Raw genomic sequence first — 21329 nt, forward strand, 5'->3', positions numbered from 1 at the left:
GATCATCATTGACTGCAGAATTTTTCTGATGAGTATTAGGAGATACCTTAATGTATGGGTGTGATGATATCATTAAGCGTTGGTTCAATACCATGTTTATTTGGCAGAATAATAGTAGTAAGTTCTCTACTAGGAGCTCTGATCTCCCTAGCTATAGGTTCCTGGCCTGATAATGGTTTCAGATATTTCAGGTATGGGTTTCATTTTATGGAATTGGCCATAAACTTAACCAGAAAGTGGTAAATTACTCCCACAACATTGTTTCCACTGTTGCACCAATGGGCAATGTCTTGCAGGGACAGCCATTATTGTAGTTTGCTGAGCAAGACTGATGTTGAGTTTTCTTTTCTTTTTCTATTCTCTACCACTTTATGATTGCCCAAAGCCCAAAAACTAGCCAGTGGTGAGAGCTTGACCTTCTTCTTTCTTAGCATACATACTGGCTGGAATATAGCTCAGTGATACATCCCAAGCATCTCCGAAAAAAGTATACATAAAGCTATAAATATACATGAACATGGATTTCTAGATACCAACAGATGTGCTAGAGTTTTTCAAAGCCCCCAGATTTTCTTCAAATGTTTTTGTTAATTTCTTGTTTGGCCCAGCTGTTACCCATTGCCTCAGGCAGCCACATGCTCAATAGCTACCTCTGATTATTTTTATCAAACACTCCGGAGAAAAGGCTTTTGTGCTAGATGAACTCTGTGTCAGGTCAGATAAAGAGAGTTTTGTAAATGGAGTGTTTCAGAAGAGTACCAGACAGATTGACTAATGACAGTCTACAAATGGTACTTTAGAAGAACTCCAACCCCTTTCTCTTTCTTCCAGTATAAGCAGAAACTTAGGTAGTAATGGAAATGGAGGAAAAAAAAAAAAAAAAAATATATATATATATATATATATATATATATATATATATATATATATATATATATATATATATAAACCACTTTGTTGCCAGGCAGTGGTGGTGCACACCTTTAATCCCAGCATTCGGGAGGCAGAGCCAGGCAGATCTCTCTGAGTTTGAGGCCAACCTGGGCTACAGAGTGAGTTCCAGGACAGGCACCAAAATTACACGGAGAAACCCTATCTTGAAAAAAAAAACCACTTTGTTAATAGAAACTGTAGGATTTGAATCAAAATTGCGTGTACCACATAAAGAGTTTCTACAGTGATGAAAATTGAAATAACTAAGAAGACAAAGTATTTAAAGAGAGGTGATATTTAGTTTTGTGAATAATGAAGTGGTTGATTTGATTTGATATCTAAAGAGGCAGTCTCCAGGAAATAGTTATAAAGTTTGTTTTCTCCAAACATATTAGGATATAATTCACAATTATATGTTTTGTTTTAATCCATTGATGGTGTTTTATAGCCATGATATTACTGCTTCATTTCCCTTTACTAGTTAGTACTGTATAAAATACCTGACTAGCAAGTGTTAACCCAACTATACATTGTTTTGCTTTGGATTAGCTTCAAGTCTTTATATTGCCTTTATTGTTTCTCACTTGTCATTATTGCTATTGAAAAGTTCTAGGCTTGAAGAAGAAGTGCAATTATTACCTAAGCAATAATCGCTTCTTTGTTTCTTTTCTATGAAATGTAGGCAATGAACATTTTGACTTCAGTATTGCTTCTATATGCAAAAGAAGAAGAAGCTTTTTGGCTTCTGGTTGCTGTATGTGAACGAATGTTGCCCGATTATTTTAATCGTCGAATCATTGGTAAAAACAAATATAAAAAGAATACATACACACAAACATGCATACATATATCTACACACGAATTCTGGCTTAATCTACTTTTGCTGTTATCACAAAATGGCACAGGCAGTAATTTATAAAGAATAGACATTTATTTTAACTAGTGATTCTAGAGGTTTAACTAGTCCAAGAACATGGTGCCAACATCTGCTCAGCATGTTGTCAGGGTCTTATTGCATCATAATAATGTAGCATAGGATATCATCTGGCCAGACAGAGCAAGCACACTAGAATTAGCTTGCTTTTTTATAACAAATCCACTTCCATGATAACTTACTAATCCATGAATTAACTATTCATTAAGGCAGAGGCCTTGTGACCCAATCACTTCCTGAAGGTCCTAACTCTAAATACTATTAATATATGAAGTGAATAGTGGCTTAGTTTATAACATAGGAAACTTTTTTCAATCACAGAAGACTTAGTCCTTTCTAACAATTTTAATGTCTGTTGTCTCTTTGGTGGGAAAGTGGTTTTGTGTGTGGATTTGGGGGACGTTTGTGTGTTGAGACAAAATCCAGCTGTATAGCTCAAGATGTGTGGTTCCAACTATCAGTCTTCCCGTCCCTCCCAAGTGTTAACATTATAGACATGCACCACCAAGCCTGGCTTCTTACCTATTAAACTAACAGCCAAACTGAAGAGTTGGTAAGTTAGATTGAGAAAGACAGAAAACACAAGCAATATCAAAATGTCACATTGACTGATACTCTTAGGCAAAGGCCTTCGAATATTCAAAAGTGTAGTTGGAAAATTATTTTATATGTTACTTTTTCAGAATTAAGGACTTGGCCTTCTCTGTAATGAAAAGGACAATTTAATTTGTGTTTATAAACACTAGATTGTCAAAATAATAATGATTTGAGACATCCAGAGCTACTACTAAGGAAAATTTTAAGTTTCTTGATGGGAGGGAGACTTAAAGTCTCCATATTTATATGAGTTTACATATAAAAAGAAACAAGTTTTTCTTTATTGATTGTGTGATATTATCTTTAGCTATCAAATATATAAAGATCTGTGATCCCATTTTAATACCTATAAACCATCTATCCTTTATACCTTCATAAGTTTTTGGTACTGTGCCTAGATCTTGATTATGTTGTCTTTTGTTATAAGTTATGTGTGCATTTACCTTTACTTCAATCAGTATTGAATTCTATTGGGACTAAGGATGTAACTCAGTGATAGCATGTCTGCCTATTATGCACAGGCCCTGAGTTATATCTTACTACCACAAAAGATACTAAATTCTTTGAAGATGATCCCACATCATTAAATAGTATCTAGTACATGTCTCTGACTGTAAGAAGGACTCAAGAAGCCCACAAATGAATTGAAATTGAATTTCTCAAGTGTTCTGAGGTTCATAACATTCAACTAGCTGTTGCAAAGATGTGCAAATTATAGAAAGGCACTAAAGGGTTCCTATTTGAAGGAAGTGAGACGAGCTGTATCAGGAAGCTAATGAGAGTGGACAGGACCACAAAGAAAGCTTTTGGAAAGGTAGTCATTTTTTTAAACTTGTTTTGATGTTTTCCAGGTGCCTTGGTGGATCAGGCAGTGTTTGAAGAACTTATTAGGGATCACCTTCCTCAGCTGACAGAACACATGACTGATATGACCTTCTTTTCTTCAGTTTCTCTCTCATGGTTCCTCACACTTTTCATTAGTGTGCTGCCTATTGAAAGTGCCGTGAATGTGGTGGACTGTTTTTTCTATGACGGAATAAAGGCCATTTTACAACTAGGCTTGGCAATACTTGACTATAATTTAGACAAACTTCTGACATGTAAAGATGATGCTGAAGCTGTGACAGCACTAAACAGGTATTGTAAGAACTATAGCATTTAAATCTGGAGGCGGGCCTGGGAAGATGGATTAGCAATTGAGAATGCTTGCTGCTATTCCAAATGAGTTCGATTCCCAGCACCCATGTCAGGCTGTTGTCCAGATCCAGGGGATCCAATAGCCTCTTCTTGCCTCCATGGGCATCCCAACATGTATGGTGTATAGACACACAAACACATGAGTAAAACTTTAAAATCTTTAAATCCGGTGGAGATCTGAGTGATTGTGTTGTTCAGTCTGCTTAGTTTACCAGTGAGGAAACAGTTCTAGAAACTTCAAGCAATTTGCTTTAAGTCACAGAGGTGGTTGAAAGAAACAACCAGGCTCAAAGAACTGTCCTTTGTATTTAAATAGAGTGCAGCAAGAGTAAATCACTTTGATATGAACTGTTAGGTTCCTTACACATTTGTGCTAACATCATTAATTCAGTAAATCATAACATTAATCTGCTTTAAGCTAGAAAGTGTCTATATAGAAAATAATCTGAGTGGCAAAGAGCTAGCTAGCAATGTTAAAGTATCTGGGGAAAATTATCCTGGTTTCCAGGTGGTATCAGTCTGGTAGGTTGAATTTATTTTCCTGGTGGATTTTGTGTGAATGCTACTTTGTATTGGGGCACATGAGGTTTTGAGTATGTAGATGTATATTCATACATTTGTAAGAGTTAAGTGAATGAAAGTTGAATTGGCAACTGTTAAAATGCTTTATCAAACCCAATTCTGTACTGAATAATATAGACACCTCCCTTTGGCATTCAGAACTCTAAGATAAGGCCTCAGTTTTCCTTTTTAAAACTCATTTCCCCTTTCAAGTGTCTGTAGACCTGATATTCTTTCCATTCTGAAAATGTTTGGAGATTTTGCCAGGTATGCACTGAACCTGTTCACTTCCCTCATGTTCTTTCTCATCCCAAAGTAATTTTTGCATCTCATTCCTTCTACCCATTTTAATTCCCAACCATCTTTAGATTCTTCTTGTTCATACTCCTTCCCTTGTGTTCTCAATTAAAATTGAACTCTGACTGACTTAGGAGACATTAGCTGTGGTTTTCTCTGCTGCAACTATTTTAGTTTCACTAATTCTTATATTATTGTCACTTTTGGATAGGTTCTTTGACAATGTCATTAATAAGGATAGCCCATTGCCTTCAAATGTTCAGCAGGGGTCAAATATCAATGATGAAAAAAGCAGTCATACTAAAGTGGATATTACAGATTTGATTAGAGAATCCAATGAGGTAAGTTTTGTGTACCATAAATAGGATTACATAGTATATTTAAATATTTATAAATAATTGCATGGCATACTTATATATTGTATATCAAGAATACAATAACAATGCAAACAAACAACTTAAAAATGTAACTTTACTATGACATTGAGTTCTGTGAATCTATCCTAGGTTGTGTAATTTCCTCTGCCTCAATTTGTTTTTCATTAAATGATATTAAATTCACTTGCTTTCACAAATGATGACCACTTTTAACTATGTATCACTCTATGAAAAGTTAAAACTGATTCTCTTTTGCAGACTAAGATTTTGACCAATATTCTTAGTCAAGACACATAATAGATGGATGTAATTTTCTCCAGTGAACATATATAAAAAAACTTAGATGGCAATGTGCAAAGTTACTGAACAGACCTGGAAAATAGTTAGAAATAGAATCAAGGCCTCAGAGAATTGAGTCTGATGAAATTCAGTTGTAAGAGAAGTGGATGTTTATTATGAATTAGTATCCACTGAAATCATTTCTTGCAGAAATATGGTAGTATTCGCTATGAAGATATACATAGCATGCGCTGTCGAAATAGACTGTATGTGATACAGACCCTGGAGGAAACAACAAAACAGAATGTGGTGAGTATACAAACACCCTGTGGGGGAAACGCTGAAGTAACTTTTCTTTAACTTCCTTTAAAGTTAACCTGCCATGTGAATAAAATGAAAGAGCTAAACTTTAGAGCTAGGTTCTTGCCTTCGCTTGCCTAGTTGTAAGTTTTTAGAGAGAAATGTTGTTCTCTTCTGGCTGAATGATTGTGTTTATTTCAACATGGTTTATATTATTTGACCTTCAACTGTACTGTGAATCAGTACTGAATGCTACAATGTAGGCATTTGAGCAACAAACATTTGTGGCATGCAGCTTCAGTAAGAATAGCTTGGGCTGGAGAGATGGCTCAGTGATTAAGACCATGTACTGCTCTTCCGGAGAACCCAAGTTTGGTTCCTAGCACCCATATCCAGCAGCTCATAACTGCCTCTAGCTCCAGCAGCAGTGAATCCAACCCCCTCTTCTGGCTTCCATAGGCATTGCACTCAAATATGCTCAAACTCACAGGTAGACATATGCATGTAATTAAAAATCAAAATAAAAAAAAATAGCTGACCCTCATAACAGCAAATGCTTCTGATAAATATTATTTCTCTGTAATACCTAAAGGAAAATTAAAAGTGTATAAAATGAAATTCACTCTTAAAATATTTCTATGGTTCCATAGGTAACTGCTAATATTGGTTTCCACTGGTCAGCGAGATGAATACATCACTGATCCCAGGGAGAAGAATTTTACTTTGCTGTTTACATTGTTCTACACTGTTTGATTGTTTATCATTATGATTTATTGTTTTATATACATCCTCACTTAAAAAACTGGGTCCTCTGTCAGTGCTGGTGCATGCCTTTAATCCCAGCACTTGGGTGGCAGAGGCAGGTGAGTTCCAGGATAGCCAGGGCTGTTACACAAAGAAACCCTATCTCAAAAAAGAAAAAAAACTGGGTCCTTAGAGATGCAATCTAGGAAGATTAGCATTTCTGAAGACTCTAGGTTTAGATTTCAATTAAATAATTCAGCCATGTTTATTACATAAGTTTATCACAAATAATTCAAGCATTAAAGAAACATAAAAAATGAAGTTTTCTTACCCCATGAGTAACTATCTTTAAATGAGTCAAGTGTATCTTTACATTTCTTTTCACTATTTAGTATCATAAAATATAAGTGTTGGTAAGGAGAGGAAATATAGATTTTTAAAAATGAGATCATACATTATACCAGTCACTCAAATATATAATGATCATTGCATATAATTACATCTAACTCATTCTTTTTAGTGAACAAGGTAGTATACCATGATATAATTAATTATTCAAGAATTTCATACAGTGTATTTTAATCATGTTCATTCCCCTCCACCAACTCCTCCTAGATTCTCCCAACCTCCTTATCCACTCAACTTCATGATCTGTTTCTTTTAAACCCATTGAGTCCAGTTTTTTTTTTTTTTTTTGGCTGAGTATTCTGGGGATGGGGCTTGCCCTGGAGTACATTCAATACACTAGAAAATTGTCATTGCCTCTCAGCTAGGAGGATTTTGTGCCTACCTCCCCTCCTCCATGCTGGGATTTTGTCTGCTTTGAGATTGTATAGGTCTTGTGTATACTGTCATAATCACTCTGAGTTAATATGTGCACCTTCCCTGTTGTATCTGAAAAAGTTTCCATGAAGTTCTCCATGACCTTTGTCTCTTGCACTCTTTCTGTTCCCTCTTCTGCATAGATATCTAAGTCTCGTGAGGCATGGTGTGATATAGACATCTCACTTGGGGCTGAACACTGCAAAGTCTCTTATTCTCTACCCATTGACCAGTTGTAGGTTTCTATATTAATTGCTGTCTACTGCAAGAAGCAGATTTTGTTTCATTTTTTATATTTATTTAAAAAATTTCGCTGGGCAGTGGTGGCGCAAGCCTGTAACCCCAGCACTCGAGAGGCAGAAGCAGGCGGATCTCTGTGAGTTCGAGGCCAGCCTGGTTTTATAGAGCTAGTCCAGGACAGGCTCCAGAGCTACAGAGAAACCTTGTCTCGAAAAACCAAAAAAAAAATTTTTTTTTCATTTTACATACCAACCCCAGTTCCCCCTCTTCCCCAACCCCTCATCCCATCCTCCCCCATCTGTGTGAGGCCCACTCCCACTTTTACCTCAGGGTACTTTTGAGGAGGGAGAAGTGAGAAATATTTAGATAGAAAGATATAGGGAGAGAGACAGATAGAAACACAGGATAGCTCAGGAGGGTCTCGATCTTATCCACCAGTCCAGAACTTTATTCAAAAAGGCTTTTTATAACAATGCCAAGGGGCGAGGTAAAAGACCTCCCCCTGCTAGAGACCCTTCCAAACACCTGATACGTAGGCCCATGGTCCAGTCATTCTCTTATGCAGTCCTGCTTGTAAAGCAAGCTCAGATCTCACTAGGAAACCTCTGTAGGCTCCCACACATCCCTTCCTCAGAGAGGGTAAGGCCACACATAGGGAATCAACAAAGTCTGGCATGTCAAGTTGAAGCAGAACCAAGCCCCTCCACCCTGCATCAAGGCTGAGCAAGGCATCCCATATGGAGTGGGTTCTAAAAAGCCAGTTCATGTACCTGGGATAAGTCCTGGTCCCACTGCAGGGGACCCAATAAACATCAAGCCACACAACTGTTATCCATATCCAGAGGGCCTAGTTCAGTCCCTTGCAGGTTCCCTAGCTGTCAGTCTAGAGTCCTTGAGCTCCCACTAACTCAGATCAACTGTCTCTGTGGATTTCCCATCATGATCCTGACTCCTACCTACCTTGCTCCTATAATCCCTCCTCCCTGTCTTCAACTGAACTCCAGGAGTGCAGCCCAGTGCTTGGCTGTGGGTCTCTGCATCTGCTTCCATCAGTTACCTGATGAAGGCTCTCTGATGACAATTAGGGGAGTCACCAATATGATTACAAGAGAAGACCAGCTCAGGCACTCTCTCCTCTATTGCTAGGAGTTTTAGCTGGGGTCATCCTTGTGGATTCCTGGGAATTTCCCTAGCACTAGGTTTCTCCCTAACCTCATAATATTTCCCTCTATCAAGATCTCTTTCATTGCTCTCCATCTCCAGCCTGACCATCCCATTCCCTCATGTTCTTATCCTCCATACCCTCCCCTCCTGCCAGTTTACCCAGGAGAGCTTAACTATTTCCCCTTCCTGGGGCCCTCCATGTGTGTCCCTTTTAGGGTCCTCCTTGTTACCTAGCTTCTCTGGGGTTGTTGATTGTAGCCTGGTTATTCCTTGCTTTGCATCTACTATCCACTTATGAGTGAGTACATATTGTGTTTATCTTTCTGGGTCTGGGTTACCTCACTCAGAATGATTTTTTTCTAGTTCCGTCCATTTGCCTGCAAATTTCATGATGTCATTGTTTTTTGTTTTTTTGTTTTTACCACTGAATAATATTCCATTGTGTAAATGTACCACATTTTTTTAATGCATTCTTTGGTTGAGGGACATCTAGGTTGTTTCCAGGTTCTGGCTATTATGAATAATGCTAAGAAGCAGCTTTTCTAATGAGGCTTGAGTGGTGCACTGATGTGTGGGTGCAGCAATAAGTTGTTTTAGGAATCATTTTATTGCTGTGTCCATTTAACAGAATAATAATAGATTCTCCCCTAAGACTTATAGCATATACAGCCACAGATTCTTGGCCTCCTTGAAAGTATCAGTTATGGGTTCCATCTTGTAGTGGCCCTTAAATCTGAGAAAAATGTGGTTAGCCACTGTTGCACCAATGGGCCTATCTTACTAGGTAGAGTTCTCAAGTGGATGTGACTAAAGATGTGTAGCACTTTCCAGGACCAGCTAGATTGGTCCATGTTCTGTGACTCAGGTATGTGCTGAGTTCAGCCATAGGGTCTTACTATCAAGTTCTAGAGGATAACCAATCTAATTTTTTTAAATATTTGCTATTGATGCACACTTTAAATTTCTCCATTTTTTGTTCCTATAAACTATACTTCAGGTAAATGCTCCTATTTTTATTTTTTCTACTTTTTTGCATTTATGTGTGTGTGTGTGTGTGTGTGTGAACACATACATGTACATGTAGAGATCAGAAAACAACTTGCACAAGTAGGTTCTGTCCCTTCTACTGTGTGAGTTTCAGGTCATTAGGTTTGGTGGTAAGCACCTTTATCCACTGAGTCATCTCACCAAGATTTCTATAAGATATATTCCTGGAAGTAGAAGCTGGGTCAAAGGGCATCCTTGTGTAAAATTTGACAGGTCTTGCCAAATTATCCTCTAAGAGATTTGCACCAAATTATAATAACAGTGTATAAGAATATCCTTCTGAGCCAGGCGGTGGTGCCACACGCATTTAATCCCAGCACTCAGGGAAGCAGAAGCAGGCAGATCTCTGTGAGTTCGAGGCCAGCCTGGGCTACAGAGTGAGTTCCAGGAAAGGTGCAAAGCTACACGGAGAAACCCTGTCACAAACAAACAAACAAACAAACAAACAAAGAATAACCTTTTCTCCACAGTTTACCACTAGGTATTAAAATATTCAGTTGGTCCTGATTTGGTAGATAAATATCAAATGTCATTTTAAGTTTCATTTTACTGCTTGTATATTTATTAGCTTTTTCATGCCTGGTTGTAGCCTTTGCCCATCATCTATGAGACTGTCTTTTTATCCATGGTGTATAAGATCTCATCGAATATAGTAATATTATTCCCTTGACAGTTAATTGTATTGTAACCTAATATTTCTCCCTTGTTGTCATTTGTATTTTTTGTCTATCAGAGTATACAAATTACAGAGGTTTACATAGTCAAGTCTTTCCTTTTTCTTACATAATGGCTGGTTTTCATTTAAAATTTAGTCTTTCTCTAGCTAAAATTATATAAATTATAAAAGTATCTGGTTGTGACAAGCACACAGTACTGATGTTGGTGTTTATTTTAACATTTAATATTTTAACATTTAACATACAGGTTAATATACCTCGAGGATTTTGTTATATATGATGTTAATATTTTCCAACTAAAATCATTCATGGAAAACTATTAAATGGTCTATTCTTACTGTATTGTACTTTTTCATATTCTGAATTCTTATATACATATGTGGGAGAACTTCTTTATTTCACTTTGTTTTTGAATCTATGTCATATATTTGAATTACTGTACCTTTATAGTACATTTTGAATTTTGGTGAGACTTTAAATTTTTAAATTTTTCTTTTTAATATCCATCGTAGTTAGGTGACTTTTTGGATGTCCTTTGGCAAGCATTTATGGTTTTGATACTGTACATTGTGCTAGTTAGGAACACCATGACCAAAAGCAGCTTGAGGAAAGGCTTTATTTCTCTTACATTTCCATCTTACAGTCCATCACCCAAGGAAGTGAGAGCAGGGACGTGAAGGAGGAAGAAGCTCATACAGCTTCCATAGAAGAGGACGGCACACTGGCTTGGTCCTCAGGGTTTGCTCAGCCTGCTTTCTTCTAGAACTCAGGGGTACCCCACCCACAGTCGGCTATACTCTCCCCCATCAATCACTAATTAAGAAAATGCCTTAGAGGCTTGCCAGCCTACAGCATGAGCGTATGGAGAAATTTTCTCAATTGTGGTTCCCTCCTCTCAGATAACTTTAGATTGTGTCAAGTTGAAGTAAAGCTAAGCCACACATAGGTCTTAAATATTTCATTGATTTTTCATAATTCATTTTGTGACTAAAATGAATGAGATTTTTTTCTTTACATTTTCCAATTACTTATTTAAGTGCAAAAGCTCTTGATTTGGGTTTCTTGCACTTTATTGTAACCACAACACTGGCTGACTGATTGTACCACCTTATACTGACTTTTTGGTGTCCTAAATAGAGAATGTATAATTTCCAGTGCTAAGAATTTTGACCCTTCCTAATAAGTATGCTTCTTTTCTATTGTGTGTATATTACTTTATGATCTTGAAACCTTGAAGAAATATTGAATAATAACAGTCGAAGTAGGCCTTTTAGTCTTATTTCTAAATGTAATAGTGATGCCTCTCATATTACTATTGATTTTGGAAGGCTGTCCTTTATTAAACTAAGGAAGTTTTATTAAGTTTCTGGGTTGAAGCTCAGTAGTAGAGTGCTTGCACACACAGTTCTAGCTGAAATTGAAACTTTTAAAAATTAATAGTGAGTTAATTTTTAAATTATCAAAAGTTAACTTTGATATAATGACTTTCATATCTGAGATTGTATGCCTTTTTGCTTTATTAATATAGTAAATTTTATTAAAGAATTATTTGAATTCCAGAAACAGAAGAAACATTGCCAAATTCTTTCTATGAGGCCACAAACATTCTGATACCCAAACCACACAAAGACCCAACAAAGAAAGAGAATTACAGACCAATTTCACTCATGAACATAGATGCAAAATGCTCAATAAAATACCGACAAACCGAATCCAAGAACACATCAAAAAGATCATCCACCATGACCAAGTAGGCTTCATGCCAAAGATGGTTCAACATATGAAAATCTGTCAATGTATTCCATCATATAAACAAACTGAAAGAAAAAAAACACATGATCATCTCATTAGATGCTGAAAAGCCTTTGATAAAAATCCAATACCCCTTCTCCATAAAAATCTTGGAAAGATCAGGGATACAAGGAACATACCTAAACATAATAAAAGCAATATACAGCAAGCCAATTGACAGCATCAAATTAAATGGGGAGAAACAAGAAAAGGCATTTTTTCTTTTCCTTTTTATTTAAATTTTATATAAGAGTTTTCTGGTCATTTTACACATTAGCCACCGATTCCCCTATCCTCCCTCCTCCCACCCCCCAGCCTTCCCCCCAATCCACCCCCCATTCCCACTTCCTCCAAGGCAAGGTCTCCCCTGGGAAGTCAGCCCAACATGGTAGATTCAGAAGAAAAGGCATTTTTAAATGAACCTTTGGGCTATAATATCTATTTATGTTCTATTTTGATAATTTGACTAAATAGTTTAGCAAGATTCTCAGCATTTGTGTTAAAATTACATTGATTTCAGAATTTTTTTTCCTTTTTTAGAGACATGGTCTCAGTGTATAGCCCTAGCTAGCCTAGAGCTGGCTATGTAGACCAGACTGCCCTGAAACTCACAGAGGGCTGCCTAATTTTGCCTCCCAAGTATTAAGATCAAAGGTGTGCGCCACCATGCCCAATTAAGAATTTCTTTTTGTGTGAATGCTAATTTTTATATCAATTTGCTTATGTTACATAATAGATTTTGTAGTAAACTACTGTTTTCTATGCTCTGAAATGCTTTAGTGTACACGAGTTAACCATTATTAGAAAGCTTGAGAAAATAAGCCTAGAAATCTTTTAAGTCAACGTCTGGTGATAGTTAGTAGCTCTTTGGTTACTATTTCTGTTCTATCTGTTCAAATTGTTTGTACATTGGTGACATGTTTCTCAAGGGAATTATCTATCTCAATTTTCAGATATATTTGCATAACACTTTGGAATTCATTTAATAGATATTAAATGCAACATTCTGTATGATGGACAGCTTAATGACTTCTATATCCATCTTTGTATGTTATCCTTTTTAATTTCTTGTTACATTTATTTATTGGAGGGGTGGACTCGTGTGCCATAGCATCCATGTGTAAGCCAGAGTACAAATTATGGCATTTGGTTCTCTCTGTCTACGTGGGTCCCGGGACTGGACTCAGGTCATCAGTCTTGGTAGCAAGTACCTTTATCCACTGAGCCATTTACTATATATACTATATATACTATACCCTTCTTCTCATTGATGTTTATTTATGATATCTTTTATCACACCAAGATTTGTTTTACTTTTTCAATTAATCACTATATAATGATAGTACACTAAAGTCCAGTAGGAGTTATATCACAAATACAAGGTTAATTCAATGGTTTGAAAAAAATCAAGAAATAACTTGGCAGTTGTTAATAGAGCTGCAATAAAAATTGATATGTAGGTTTAAAAAAGAAAAGAAAATATCTTCTTGTAGAGGAAAACTTCAAGTGAGTTCAAAGACTTCTTAAAATAAAATGTTACAGTCTAAATTGCTTTTAATCTTTTTAAAGTTGCGTGTTGTATCACAAGATGTGAAAATGAATCTTCAGGAATTGGATGAACTTTATGTCATTTTTAAGGTACTGTTGTTCCTCTTTAATGAAGACTAATCTTTTAGCAGAATTTTATTGCAATTACTATTAAATTTTTGTATGTTTTTTAAAAATATATTTATTTTATTTTTTCATATGGATATTTGTGTTTTAATTTTACATATTAGTCATGGGTTCCCCTGTCCTCCCCCCTTCCTGTCCCCGCCCCTGCCTTCCCCCCAGCCCCTCTCTGCCATTCCCATCTCCTCCAGGGCAAAGACTCCCTGTCCTTAGTGCATGAGCTTGCTGTTTGGAACCTGGTGCTTATGCAGGGACACTTTGCTCAGCCTGGAAGGAGGGGACTGGACCTGCCTGTACTAAATTTTTTTATGTTTTAACAGACATATTTAGAAAAAATTCTTTTACTTTTTTCTGATTTAGTGACTTTCCTTTTTTATTTGTTTTTCATAGAAAGAGCTGTTTGTATCTTGTTATTGGTATTTGAGTTGTCCAGAATTGAAGCATCATGACCCCAGCCTGTCATATTTGGAACAATATCAGATTGACTGCCAGCAGTTCAGAGTGTTGTATCACTTGTTGAGCCCCTGGGCTCACTCTGCAAACAGAGACTCGCTAGCCTTATGGACATTCAGATTATTGGATGAAAACTCTGATTGCCTTATAAACTTCAAAGAATTCTCCTCTGCAATTGGTAGGCTAATGCCCTTCAACTTTCTAAAGCAAAACATGAATATCTTCTCTATCCCTGCAAAATATTTCTTACCACCCAAAAATATTTTATAATACTACCTATTACTGCTAGTTTAGGCAGATTATTTCTCTTTGGATTGCATTGTCTTCAGGTTTAGTAATTACAAGGCTTTTTAAAAATGTGTTTGCTGCTAAACCTATGCATATTGACCTCTTTTATGATTTATTTTTATTTTCTGTGCATAGGAGTTTTGCCTACATGTTTGTCTGTGTGAGGATGTTGGATCCCCTGAAACTAGAGCTAGAGACAGTTGTGAGCTGCCATGTGGGTGCTAGAAATTGAACCCAGGTCCTCTGGAAGAGCATTCAGTGTTCTTAACCACTGAGCCATCTCTCTAGGCCACATATTAATTTATTTTTGCCTCAACCCTCTCAAAGAAGCAAGCTGTTAGATGTGGATGGTTTAATGGTTTAACAGGAAGGAAAAGGATATCCAGGATTTTTTCACACCAGATAGATGCAACAGAAGAATTTTCCCCTTGGGTAAAAATCTAACCACATAACCTAGATAAGTGATACAGAAATGTTAAACAAATGAGTTGTGCCTATAGTCGCTATGTTATAGATTTTGTTCCCTTTTTTTCATACCCCCAGCAATGATTTCTTTTCACAGATTATCTTGAAGAGCAGTTCTTTCCTCAAATGAGTTGTAAGGCCTCATTCACACAGAAAAGGGGAAAATGAGGTTGGGAGAAAGGAGCTAGTGAAGAGAGCATGCTATTCCCCTAGTAGAGTATTCCAGGTTTGTGCTTGAAAGAGAAGATCTTACTGATAGAGTAGTTAAATGTTAGCTTAAAAACATCATGTTGCCGGGCGGTGGTGGCGCATGCCTTTAATCCCAGCACTGGGGAGGCAGAGGCAGGCGGATCTCTGTGAGTTCGAGGCCAGCCTGGGCTACAGAGTGAGATCTAGGACAGGCACCAAAACCACACAGAGAAACCCTGTCTTGAAAAGAAAAAAAACAAAAAACAAAAACAAAAAAAAGAAAGAAAGACAGAGAGAGAAAGAGAGAGAGAGAGAGAAAGAATGAAAGAAAGAGAGAGAGAGAGAGAGAGAGAGAGAGAGAGAGAGAGAGAGAGAGAGAAACACCATGTTGCTGGGCGGTGGTGGCGCACACCTTTAATCCCAGCACTCAGGAGGCAGAGGCAGGTGGATCTCTGCGAGTTCGAGGCCAGCCTGGGCTACAATGTGAGTTCCAGAACAGCTAGTGAAACGCAGTCTTGAAAAACCACAAAAAGGGGGGGGGGGGGGGGAAAGGAGGGAGGGGGGAAGCAAGCAAGCAAGGGAAGGAAAGGAAGGAAGGAAGGAAAGAAACAAAGAAGGAAAGACAGACCATGTTTTTATCCTAATTCCTGGCTACTGTCTGTATCTTAATCACTTTGGTTGGAATTGGTTGAATGTTTAGATACATGGGTTTTCTAACTGAATTTTATTGAACAGATGTAATGTACAATGGAAGTTTTACTGAGAAGCTTAAGCTGCTTTTTAAACTGCACATTCCTCCAGGTAAGAATTTAACAGTCTTTAATGGTATATAGTAAGAGTTCACTCCATTGTAACAGGTATCGTGGGACATATAGTTTCATTTTAACAAATAAAACAATCTTTCACATAATATAAGGTTATTGTTTCATTGTGGCCATCAAGTAATATCACAAGTATTTTTGCTGGTGTAGATATAGATATAGAGGGAATAAAATCTATGGAAGAGATTCCGTATAGGGGGATCCTCAGTTTCCTGTTAGTAGGCAATCATTTATTTATATATGTATGTATAGAAGTATGCCGTTTGAGGTAGGGTCTCAATGTATGTCCCAGACTGACTTCAGCCTCAGAAGTGCAAGGATAACAGGCATGTGCCACCATGTCCTGCTAGCTATCTCTTAAATGATAGCTTGTACAAGAAGTTCTGTGTCATTGAAATTTTGCGATAATGTTGAATTTCTGCTGTCATTGTCATTAGGATAAAGATTCCCTTTAGGCAGATTACTATACTTGCAGATGGGTACCAATTAGCATGTGCTATGTCACACATTTACTTTACACCCAATGTCAACATTAGGCCTCCACATGCATGCATGGACTCACACATAAATATATTTTATATGCCGTCTCATATTTTAGCCTCAAAATTTTTGAAAGATTATATTATCCTTCCAATTTTTACAAAAAGGAGACTGAGGGTTGGGGAGGTTCAGTTATGTGCCAGATATCATATAGTTAATATGAGATCCATCTGATTCCAGAGTTCTTTTTCCTGTTCTATGATACTTCTTCAAAGTCACCATGCTCTTCGAGTTTTCATCATGTTTTTCACTGTCCTTAAGATTATTTCCCAACACATCCCTACTCTGAAAAATATTGTGAAAAGTAGCTTGTATTTGGTAATTCATAAAATCGAACAGCACCTCATAATTTGTCTAATGCTCTCCCTGGCTCCATTTTAAAGCTTTTTAAAGGCTTCTCAGGTTAGCAAGGAATCATTATTTATCAGACCAAAAAACTGAAGCCATCTTTAATCCTTCAGACACCCAAATCACAAACACAGCATTAAAAGCAAAAGATAAACCACGTAATAATTGAATTATAACAATAAATTTGATTATCTTACTTTACCATTTGAATATTTAAATTGTCCATTTCATCCATTGTTGGCAGAGATATTGGAAGTAGGAATATGAAATAGGATGAAATACCAACTAGGAAACACTGTGTTTCTGTTGAATAGCAGTGGGGAAACAATACATCACTCAGCTTCAGGTTTCCCTTATTAGTGCAGGAGGTTGTTTCTTGTTTGTTTGTTTGTTTGTTTTAAGATTTGTTCATTTTGTATACAGCATGCATGTATGACTACAGGTCAGAAGAGGGCACCAGATCTCATTACAGATGGTTGTGAGCCACCATGTGGTTGCTGGAAATTGAACTCAGGACCTCTGGAAGAGCAGTCAGTGCTCTTAACCTCTGAGCCATCTCTCCAGCCCTAGTGCAGGAATTTTAAGCATGTTTTATGTTTTAAGATTTCATGTTCAAACATAATCTAAATATCAGATTTTCTTCTTTCAATTCATAGTGACTCTCAGAAAACTACTAAAAAGCAAGTAGGTTACTCAGTGGGTTTTATAAAAGAGCCCATGAAATTAGAAGGAAATAATGGTAGTGGAAGAGGGTTTGCAGGGGAGAAAATGGGGGGATGGATTTGATCAAATATAGCATATGCATATATGAAGTTCTTAAGCAATAAAAAAGAAGAAAAGCAAGTAAGAGAAATCCTAGAACTCAAAGTGATCAAATGTTTATTTGGTACACGACAGAGCAGTGCAATGTTATTTCCACATTTCTGTATGTGCACATGTCTTGAACACTTCATCTAATTTATATTCTTCAGTTTGTCTTGGTGTAAGAAGCACTTCTCTGTCCTTCATTGTTAGTAAATGTGATTTGGGTTATATGCTTTCAGCTTATACTGAAGTGGTGTCTAAGACTTCTTCAAAGGGTGATGAACTTTCAACAGAAGAATTCTTTTACTTCAGCCAGCTCCAGGGTAAATATTCATTGAAACTTGTAACTGAATTTGTGTGTTGTTTTGAGGTGAGTCTCAGACTGGTCTCAAACTCTTGGGCTGCAGTAATCATCCTGCCTCCATCTCCCAGGTAGATAGGACTGTGGGCATCTTGATGATTGGCTACTTGTGGAGATCTTCTTGAATTGGAGTAACTGTGCCTTTCACTCTTTGATACGACAAGAGCAGTTAGGGTAGTCTATAAATATTGGACTGACTAGACTGTGTTTAATAATTTTTATTTTTTTTGAAATCTCTTATTATTTAAAAGTATATAATGTATTTTTGTTTTTAATTATATTAAGGAAATTTCTAGTCTCTATCAGACCATTTTTCCTTTCCTTTTTTTATTATTAAGAAATTCTCCACAGATCTCCCTCTTCTCCCTCCTCCTGTCCCCCAGCCTTTACCCCCAAACCACCCCCCCATTCCCACCTCCTCCAAGGCAAGGCTTCCCATGGGGAGTCAGCAGAACCTGGTACATTCAGTTGAAGCAGGTTCAAGCCCCTACACCTGCACCAAGGCTGCACAAGGTGTCCCACCATAGGCACTGGGCTCCAAAAAGCCGGCTCATACACCAGAGATGGATCCCAATCCCACTTCCAGGGGGCCCCTAAACAGTTCAAACTAAACAACTGTCTTGCCTATGCAGAGGGCCTAGTCCAGTACCATGTGGGCTCCACAGCTATTGGTCCACATCTATTTGTCATGAGTTCCCACTAGTTTGGCCTGGTCATCTCTATATTATTCCCCATCATGATCTCGATGTCCCTTGCTCATAGAATTCCTCCTCTCTCTCATGAACTGGACCCCTGGAACTCAGCCTAGTGCCCAGCCATGGGTTTCTGCATCTGCTTCCATCAGTTACTAGATGAAGGCTTTATGATGACAGTTAGGGTATTCACCAATCTGATTACTGGGGTAGGCCAGTTCAGGCACCCTCTTCACTATTGCTAATAGTCTAAGGTGGGGTCATCCTTGTGGATTCCTGGGAACTTCCCTAGCACCCTTTTTCTGCCTATTCCCATGATGTCTTCATTTATCATGGTATCTCTTTCCTTGGTCTCCCACTCTGTCCCTGTTCCAGCTCGAACCTCCCATTCCCTTATGTTCTCATTCCCCATCCCCAACCCTCTATTGCTCCCCTCACCCCATGTTTGTTCATGGAGACCTTATCTGTTTCTCCTTCACAGGGTGATCCATGCATCCCTTTAGGGTCCTCCTGGTTAGCTAGCTTCTTTGGAACTGTGAGTTGTAGTCTGGTTATCCTTTGCTTTACATCTAGTATCCACTTATGCGTGAGTACATACCATGTTTGTCCTTCTGAGTCTGGGTTATCTCACTCAGGAGATATTTTCTAGTTCCATCCATTTGCCTGCAAATTTCCTGATGTCATTGTTTTTGTAATGCTGAGTAGTACTCCATTGTGTTTTGTGCCACGTTTTCTTTATCTATTCTTTGGTTGAGGAGCATCTAGGTTGTTTCCAGATTCTAGCTATTACGATTAATGCTGCTATGAATATTTTTGAGCATGTGTCCTTGTGGTATGACCTTATTGACCATGTCCTTTGCCCTACAAAAGCTTCTCAGTTTCAAGAGGTTCCGTTTATTAATTGTTGCTCTTAGTGTCTGTGCTACTGATGTTCTATTTAGGAAGTGGATTTTGTCAAAGGCTTTTTCAGCATCTAATAAGATGATCATGTTTTTTTCTTTCAGTTTGTTTATATGTTGTATTGCATTGACAGATTTTCATATGTTGAACCATCCTTATATCCCTGGGATGAAGCCTACTTGGTCATGGTGGATAATTTTTTGATGTGTTCTTGGATTCGTTTTGCCAATATTTTATTGAGTATTTTTGCATCAATGTTCATGAGGGAGAATGTATATAATTCTCTTTCTTTGTTGCATCTTTGTGTGGTTTGGGTATCAGGGTAACTGTAGCCTCATAAAACAGAGTTTGGTAATGTTCCTTCTGTTTGTGTTGTGTGGAACAATTTGAAGAGTGTTGGTATTAGCTCTCCATTGGAATTCTGGTAGAATTCTGTGCTGAAACCATCCGGTCCTGGGCTTTTTTTGGTTGGGAGACTTTTAATGACTGTTTCTATTTCCTTAGGAGTTACTGGTCAGTTTAAATTGTTTATATAGTCTTGATTTAACTTTGGTATATGGTACCTATCCAGAAAATAGTCCATTTTTTTTAGATTTTCTAATTTTGTGGAGTATAGGTTTTTGAAGTATGACCTGATGATTCTCTGGATTTCCTCAGTGTCTGTTGTTATGTGTCCCTTTTCATTTCTGATTTTGTTAATGTGGATACTCTCTCTCTGCCTTTTGGTTAGTTTGGATAAGGGCTTGTCTATCTTGTTGATTTTCTCAAAGAACCAACTTTGTTTCATTGATTCTTTGTATTCTCTTTGTTTCTATTTTATTGATTTCAGCCCTCAATTTGATTATTTCCTGGTGTCTATTCCTCCTGGGTGAGTTTGCTTCTTTTTGTTCTAGAGCTTTCAGATGTGCTGTTAAGTAAGTCGCTAGTGTGAGATTTCATCTTCCTTATGTAGGCATTTAGTGCTATGAACTTTCCTCTTAGCACTGCTTTCATAGTGTCCCATAAGTTTGGGTATGTGGTGTATTCATTTTCATTGAATTCTAGGAAATCTTTAATTTCTTATTTATTCCTTGACCCATTGATGATTCAGTTGGCATTATTCAGTTTCCATGAATTTGTAGGCTTTCTATAATTTTTGTTGTTGTTGAAATCTAACTTTAAGCCATGGTAATCCAATGAAATACAGGAAGTTATTCCATTGTTTTTGTTGAGATTTGCTTTGTGTCCGAGCATGTGGTCAATTTTAGAGAAGGTTCCATGAGGTGCTGAGAAGAAAGTATATTCTTTTGTGTTAGGGTTGAATGTTCTCTAGATATCTATTAAGTCCATTTGAGTCATAACATCTGTTAGTTCCCTTATTTCTCTGTTAAGTTTCTGTCTGGCAGACCTGCCCATTGGTGAGAGTGGGGTGTTGAAGTCTCCCACTACTAAAGTGTGGGGTTTGATGTGCGATTTAAGCTTTAGTAATATTTCTTTTACAAGTGTGGGTATGCTTGTATTTGGGGCATAAATGTTCAGAATTGAGACTTCATCTTGGTGGATTTTTCCTGTGATAAATATGTAATGTCCTTCCTGATCTCTTTTGATTGATTTTAGTTTGAAGTCTATTTTGTTAGATATTAAGATTGCTACACCAGCTTGCTTCTTAAGTCCATTTGATTGGAAAGTCTTCCCCAGCCTTTTACTCTGAGGTAGTTTCTGTCTTTGAAGCATAATTATGCAGCATAATGATGGATCCTGTTTTCATATCCATTCTGTTTGCCTGTGTCTTTGTATAGGTGAATTGAGTCCATTGATATTAAGGGATATTAATGACCAGTGATTGTTAATTCCTGTT

At 37.3% G+C, this 21329-nt stretch overlaps 1 protein-coding gene across 3 annotated transcripts in view; it reads left to right on the plus strand.

Moving 5' to 3' along the window:
• Positions 1-21329, plus strand: part of Tbc1d8b (TBC1 domain family member 8B) — an 81604-nt gene that overhangs the window by 51890 nt on the left and 8385 nt on the right. For all 3 annotated transcript variants that reach the window (XM_036175239.1, XM_036175240.1, XM_036175241.1), the window contains 8 exons: positions 1616-1733; positions 3316-3601; positions 4731-4860; positions 5386-5484; positions 13530-13598; positions 14022-14262; positions 15762-15827; positions 17779-17862. In XM_036175239.1, the coding sequence (XP_036031132.1) occupies positions 1616-1733; positions 3316-3601; positions 4731-4860; positions 5386-5484; positions 13530-13598; positions 14022-14262; positions 15762-15827; positions 17779-17862 (1093 nt within the window). The remainder of the gene's footprint in view (positions 1-1615; positions 1734-3315; positions 3602-4730; positions 4861-5385; positions 5485-13529; positions 13599-14021; positions 14263-15761; positions 15828-17778; positions 17863-21329) is intronic.

Source organism: Onychomys torridus, chromosome X (genome assembly GCF_903995425.1).
Source record: "Onychomys torridus chromosome X, mOncTor1.1, whole genome shotgun sequence".
Taxonomy (NCBI): Eukaryota; Metazoa; Chordata; class Mammalia; order Rodentia; family Cricetidae; genus Onychomys; species Onychomys torridus.